This window comes from Moschus berezovskii, chromosome 12, assembly GCF_049115385.1.
Source record: "Moschus berezovskii isolate FMDL1 chromosome 12, NW_MosBer_1.0, whole genome shotgun sequence".
NCBI classification, from domain to species: Eukaryota; Metazoa; Chordata; class Mammalia; order Artiodactyla; family Moschidae; genus Moschus; species Moschus berezovskii.
This window is the reverse complement of record NC_142471.1, coordinates 69,821,480-69,828,898: the sequence shown is the minus strand read 5'-3', so window position 1 is coordinate 69,828,898 and position 7,419 is coordinate 69,821,480. Positions and strand designations below refer to the sequence as shown.

General features: G+C 53.5%; 1 protein-coding gene across 1 annotated transcript; it reads left to right on the top strand.

Annotated features, from left to right (window-relative positions):
- Window positions 1–211: 211 nt before the first annotated feature.
- CALHM3 (calcium homeostasis modulator 3) lies at window positions 212–6,509 on the top strand. The gene is made up of 3 exons (XM_055425915.2): window positions 212–681; window positions 2,959–3,214; window positions 5,632–6,509. Exons 1-3 carry the CDS (start codon window positions 395–397, stop codon window positions 6,121–6,123), a joined length of 1,035 nt encoding a protein of 344 aa, XP_055281890.2. The 5' UTR covers window positions 212–394; the 3' UTR covers window positions 6,124–6,509.
- The last annotated feature ends 910 nt before the right edge of the window (window positions 6,510–7,419 follow it).

The following is a 7,419-nucleotide window of genomic DNA, read 5'->3' as shown; positions in this document are numbered from 1 at the left end:
AACCACACCCAGAATTTGCCTGTCCCCCATGGGCAGCCCCACCAGCTGTCCAGCATCAGTATCCAAACCCTGAAGAAAGGAAGGAATCGGCTGGGGAGGGATGGAGGGACAGGGTGGGGCCCATTTGCCTAGAGGTGCTGTGGGCTGGCCGGTCACAGAGCAGTGACTCATCTCCCAGAGGGGAGGGGAGCAGTGGGGGACAGTTGGGCCGGGCAGGGGAGCATCACACTCTTGGCCGGACACCGTCTCCTCCTGGTCCCCTCAGGCCCTTGGAAGAGAAGGAAGAACCTCTCACAGCCCCTGGCTTGCCCCCAGTGTGGTTGGCATTGACCAGGAAGGCAGCTGAAGCCTCCCTGCCCACCACCCGCAGCTGCCCCCAACCCAGGCCGCGGCCATGGATAAATTCCGCACGCTCTTCCAGCACTTCCAGTCCAGCTCCGAGTCGGTGATGAACGGCATCTGCCTGCTGTTGGCCATGGTCACCGTCAAACTGTACTCCTCGTTCGACTTCAACTGCCCCTGCCTGGTGCGCTACAATGCCCTCTACGGACTGGGCCTGCTGTTCACGCCTCCGATCGCCCTATTCCTCTGCGGCCTCCTGGCCAACCGGCAGTCCGTGGTGATGGTGGAGGAGTGGCGCCGGCCCGGCGGGCACCGGAGGAAGGACCCGGGCATCATCAGGTGCGGTCCCGCCCCCCCTCCAGCTCCCCGCGGGCATTGTCAGGGGTTCCCCCAACTGCATAAGCACTGCCAGGGGCTCCCCAAACCCCAGTGACCCCCATGGGTATGGTCAGGGCTCCTCCAGTCACCCCCACAGCCACCCTACTTTCAGATGTGCCCCCTACTCTCCCCCAGAAAATGATACCAAGGCACCATCAGTTCACACAGACAGATTTGCCAGTCTCCAATCTGGAAACAGATATTTCTGATCCTGTCGTCTGTCACCTTTCCAAGCCCAATGATAAAGATGCATGAATGACACAGGACTCCTAAGAATTATCCAGGTCACGTCTGTCCTGCTGGCCATGGATTATAACTCCCCACATGCACGAAGGACCATCCCATGATGTGCATACCGTATTGCACATATGAGAGGCATGGTTGGCTTGAAGGCTGCATCCCGTCTCCTGCAAGCTCCCCTAGGGCAAAGACCTCTTCTGCTATCACTGTGTCCTCAGACCCTGGTCGGGGCCCTGTATCAAGAAAAACTGATGGGGAATTCCCTGGCGGTCCAGTGGTTAGGGCTTGGCACTTTCACTCTTTCACTGCGGTGGCCTGGGTTCAATCCCTGCTCAGGGAACTCAGATCCTGCAAGTCACGTGACACAGCAGAAAAAAAAGAGAGAGAGAAGAAAAGCTGATGGACTTTAGCAATTCATAATACTCCCCGGCCAACAGTGAGCCAAGCTCTGTGCCAAGTACTGTGTGTGCACAGCCTCAGCCCTGGGTCCCTTCCTATCTTGGATCCATTTTTAAGGATGGGGGACCTGAGGCACAGAGAGTCACTTGGCTGAGCTCCCACAGCGAGGAAGAGGCTCAGGTTGAAATCAAACCCAGAAACACTGCCCTGAGTGTTTTAGACAAAATACCGAAGTGCTCTAGATCCACAGACAGTGGTAGGAGGGACTTGGTGGGGTTTAGTTCACTCATGATCTTCACCTCTCCCCTATTGATATAGACAACTGGGGTGTTCTCAAGGGCATGTTATGTGATTTCATAACAAGTCTTCAGTTCCACCTTCTAACCACCTTGCCCCCACAGAAAATGCTGGAGCCACCCCTGCCTATAACATATTGATAATTCACCACCAGGTAGGCCATGTACACACACACATAAACACAGCCAGCACACACCATCCTATGTTTTGTATACAACCCACCTGCCAATGCAGGAGACATAAGAGACCCAGGTTCGATTCCTGGGTGGGGAAGATCCCCTGGAGGAGGGCATGGCAAGCCACTCTAGGATTCTTGCCTGGAGAATCCCGTGGACAGAGGAGACTGGTGGGCTACAGTCCGTGGGGTCACAAAGAGTCAGGCACAACTGAGCGACTGAGCACACACGCAAGTTAAAAACACCTGCATTCTGTGCACAAGCGGCCTCTCTTTAATGTTTCCAGGGGCTCCTGGCTCCCTGTGAGGGGGCTCCCAGCTCCCTGTGATTCAGCCACGCAGGGAGGCTTTTCCTCTGGAGTCTCACGGTTCCAGCTCCACTGGGCTCCTGTCCTGTGACCAACACCCAATTCAGGCCACTAGACGTAGTAGGTCAAAAGAGGCACCTGGGGACAATCAGAGGATCCCTGGACACTTCAGGAAGGTGTGCAAGTGCTGTCTCTGGGCAGGTTATTCCACAGGACCCTCTTAGTTTAGGGTGCCCCCAAAATTAGGCTCTGGGAAGAAGTGATAATAAGGAGGCAACTGGGGCTCAGTCCTTCAAGGAACGAAAGGAATGGGTAGAACCCACCTCAGAATAGTCCCACTGAGGGTCCCAGATGCTAGGGCATTAAACTACCAGGCCCTGCCCTCTGGGATTGAGGTCGATTTGGGCACATGAACCCTCCAGGCCACCCTGCACTGGGAGCAGGGACTCCTCTGAAGCCCCAGACAGAGCCATGCAGGGGGTTGAGGTCAGAGGTCTTCAGGCCCTCCACATGAATAGAAACTGCCCACCAAAGTTCTAGATGCTTCTGGCCTGAGCAGAGCAATAACAGAGTCTGCTACAAAGACTCAGGCAGGAAGAATACCAGCTCCCCAGTGTTCCAGGCCAAGGGCTCCCAGGACCCCAGCTCTGCTTCTCCCTCACCCTCTGCTGCTCAGGCCCCTGCAGGGGGAGCTGCAGCCCTCCCTTTGGGGTAACCACGCACCATCCTGGGAAGTCCATCCTCGCATCCCCCCTGTGGCCTTCCTGCTGCAGCTGACTTCCGGCTGCCCTGTGTCCCCTTCCCTTCCTCTGTCCCCAGGTACCTGTGCTCCTCTGTGCTGCAGAGGGCGCTGGCCGCCCCCCTCATCTGGATCCTGCTGGCCCTCCTCGATGGGAAGTGCTTCGTGTGCGCCTTCAGCAGCTCCGTGGACCCTGAGAAGTTTCTAGACTTTGCCAACATGACTCCCAGTCAGGTGCAGCTCTTTCTGGCCAAGGTGCCCTGCAAGGAGGACGAGCTGGTCAGGAACAGCCCCGCTCGGAAGGCGGTGTCTCGCTACCTGCGGTGCCTGTCACAGGTAATTTGGGAGGGGGGTGTCTTCTCCCTGCCCTGGGAAATGTCCTGCACTGGTTCTGAGGGGCACGGGGTGAGGAGCTCTACATGGTTTCCTGAGGCCCCCTCCTGATGCTAGAGACACAACCGTGGAGCATGCAGTCCCTGGGGGGTGGTCAGAAACATGACCCACACACGGGACAGTGTCAGACCTTAGGAAGTGGGCACTTTGCCATCAACACTGACTCACCTGAGGGTGGAGACCCAGGTGTCCATATCCTTCTGGAGTCAGCTAGGCTCATCTCCAGGTTGGATGGCAGGAAAACGCTGCAGATATACTGCACTACCCTGCCCCCACCCCACACACACATTCTGCCCACCCCTCAGAAATAACACTAATTACCACTTATAAGCACTTATGTGTCAGGCACTGTGTTAAGCATTTCATATGCATTACTTCATTTAATTCTCAAAACTGCCCTATGAGATAGATGCAATCACGATTGTCCCACTTTGCAGATGAGGTGAGAGTTTAGTTCACAAGGCCAAAGGCACAAAGTTTGTAAGAGGCTGGGCAAGAATCTAAAATGCCATTCCTCCAAACCCTCCCCTACTATGCAGGGCCTCACCAGATGCTTGGCTCCCCACAGAGCACAGAATCCGTTATCCTGGGGACAAACCCCAGCCCAAGCTCCAGATCCCACCCTCACCACTGCCAGAGCCCTGCTTGGGCTGTGTCTCCCCAAAAGTGTTTACATGATCCCACAACGTGCAGAACATCACTGGAGATACACCCTAGCTCTCTGGGGTGTCGGGACAGGCTCATGGCAAATGCAGGCCCGTGGAGTGGCAAAGACAAGACCAGTGCTTGGGACACACTTGATTCTGCTTTGGACTGTGACCATGGCCATGAGCCCATTCCCCTCTGGGCCTCAAGTTCTCCTGCAAAATAAATGGAGGTTCGGTCTACTCACCTTGATGTCCCTGTGGATGTAAACACTGTACACTAGTTCACTGGAAAGAGTGTAGAATTCTCAGACCAGGGTTTGAGTCCTGACTCAGCTGTAAATGATCAGCCACATTAAATGCTCCTCCAAGTACAATACTCACACAAGCATTTTAAACTTAGAGTCAGGGGAGGGGAGGGCCTTGTGAGAGGCCCAGCAGAGAGCTACACATCTACAAGTGATAAGGATTCAAATAAGTCTTGTGGTTTAGAGGATGATTTCTCTGCTCCAGGTCTATAAAGTTGCTCCAGTCTTAGGCGATGTCTCAATACCTTTGGCTGGGCAGAGGGGAGGGCCAGGAGCTGGCCAGGTTGGGGCTCCAGCCTCAGAGAATTATTTCCAGCTTCTCTTTACTCTTGGCCTGGAACACTGTTTCCTGTTCACATCTTGTAAACTATCATCAGCCTTCAGGGCTCAGCCTCAACTTCACTGTTCTCTGAGGCCTCAAATTCAGGTCAGGGGTCCCCTCTCTGAATTTCCATGACCCAAGATACATCCCTCAACATGGCACTTAGCCAGTCTTCACCTATGTCATTGTAACTTCCACTAAAGTGTTAGCTCTGTGAGAGCAAAGACTGAGTCCTCGGTGTCTCCCCGAAAATATAGGATGGATGGAGGCATAGATGGGATTGATGCACATATATAAGCATGGATGAAGAGCCGGATAAAAAGATGAAAGGTGGATGCACAGATGAATGGATGGGAGTGCAAGGAAGGCGGAACTTTACCTCCACCCAACTTAGGTTTTCAGCTGAGACTCTAACAAAAAGGAAGATTAACAGGAAGAAAGTAAACAGTTTAGTATTGTGTGCAGTGCTCATCAGGCAGGCGGAACCTAAAGCAGAGGCACTCTAAGCGGTGGCTTAGAACTGCGGCTTATATAGCATCTTCAGCTATGAACAATAGCTTTGTAGAGAAATGTCAGGACAAAAGAAAGCACCTTTATGCTTCCAAGGGTGGAAGCTGTGGGAAGATAAATAAATACATGGGAGGAAACTAAAGGAGTAAGGCGTGTTTGTTCAGGAGGAAGGCAAGGGGGATAAATAACAAGTGGACAGATGATTGGATAGAGATAAATGGAAGCAATGATGAGAGTATGGGAACATGAATGGATGGGAGGCTAGATGGTTGGACAGGGGGATACGGACAGATAGGAGCATGGTTGAGAGGGTGGCTTGATAGGAAGACAATAGATAGTCAGATAAGAAGATGGATGATGGGATGGGTGGAGAGATAGTTGGATAGAAAATGGATGGAAGGAGGAATGAATGAATGGGAGGTAGGGTGGATGGAGGTAGTTGGTAGAATGGATGACTGAATTGGAAGGCGGATAGATCTGAAAATGGATAGAAGGGATAAGTAAAGGGAACGCCCTTGCCACACTGTACAATATCTGTGTGTCTGAATGCTTACATTAGCGCTCCCCACCCTCTAGGCCATTGGCTGGAGCCTCGCCCTGCTGCTGATTGTCCTGGCCTTCCTGGCCCGCTGCTTGAGGCCCTGCTTCGACCAGACCATCTTCCTGCAGCGCAGATACTGGAGCAACTACGTGGACCTGGAGCAGAAGCTCTTCGACGAGACGTGCTGTGAGCACGCGCGGGACTTTGCGCACCGCTGCGTGCTGCACTTCTTTGCGAGCATGCAGAGCGAGATGCGGGCGCGGGGGCTGCGCCGGGACTCTGCGGGTAGGGGCCCGGAGACCCCTGAGAGGCCCGAGCCCCCAGAAGACCTGGACGGTGGAAGCGGGAAGGCCCACCTGCGCGCAATCTCCAGTCAGGAGCAGGTGGACCACCTCCTGAGCACCTGGTACTCCAGCAAACCGCCACTTGACCTCACAGCATCCACTGGGCTCTGGGGGTGCGGCCTCAGCCATCGTGCCCCCACAGTGGTCCCGGGCACCAGGGCGTCCCCACACACCGACGTGTAAGGACTCTGACCATGTCCTCATGTAAAATCCCCACACTGACAAGGATGCGGGGGCTTTCCAGGCAGTGGGGACCCCATGGCAGGGCAGCTTAACCCTTGTCAGCCTCCTTCCCCCGAACAGCCCAGTGCCTGGCCGAGATTCTGGGCGTGGCCTCTTGTGTGCTCTAAAGCTCTGCTTCACAAACTTCATTGTGCTCACCTGTTCGCCTGGACTCTTGTCAAATGCAGATTCTGATTCAGTCCATCTAGGACCAGGGCTGAGACTGCACTGCTGACAAGCTCCTGATGCTTCTGGTCAGTGGACCAAACTCCAAGTAGAGTAAGAGTCTAAATGGATCTGTCCTGAGTGCTGGGTCCTAGATGTCCACATTCTAAATCTAAAATAATAATGACAACAGCACCTGTTTGTATGCTGCTTACTATGTACCAGGCACTGCTCTAACTTCTTTCCATATATAACTCATTTAATCTTAATGATAATCTGATGAAGTGGGATGATGACTAGCCCCATTTTTTTTTAGAGAAGAAAAGTGAGGCATTAAAGGTTAAGGTGGCTGAGGTCACCCATATAAGAACTGGAATTTGATCTCAGGACGTCAGCTCTAGAGTCTGCTCTGAGCTACGACATTAGTCCTCTAGACTCTGTGTGTGTGTGTGTGTGTGTGTGTGCATGCATGCATGTTCTAGACTGTGTGTGTGTTTTCAGGGCCGTGGGTTTCCTGCAGCCTCCAACAAAGTTCTCTGAGTGAACTCAGCAAACTCTGCTTGCTGAATTCTTCTCAAAAGTACAAATCAGTGTCTCTTGCTGACTCCTGAAGATGAATAGCTTTATATCTTTGCAGGGGGATTTTTCTGTTTCTGAATGTCAAGGGGGAGCTGACCTTCCAGCTCCCATCTTCTCCAGTTCCACCAATTCTATTCTAACCAACCAAGGCCAAGCAGCCCTTCAGGCGCAGCTCCTCTGTCAGCCCAGCCTTCGGCTCACCTCCAGCCAGCAAGCACTTCCTCCGTCACCTCTCCACTCCCCACCCTCCTCACCACCTGCAGCCTGACCCCTGAGCTTGACCTTGCTTTCTAAGGCTGCCTCCTTTGCCAGGCATCCCAGGGGCATCTACCCACTGCCCTCAGCAAGAAGCTGGTACCATGGTAAGAATTTCCCTAGGGATACGAGAAATGGACCAGATCTGCAAGTCAGGGTGCAAATCAGGTGTCCAGGCAGCCCTAGACTTCTCCACTGAACAAACACCCCAGGTGATTCTGCAAAATCCAGTGTTTAAAAACCTCTGGACCAAGTGAG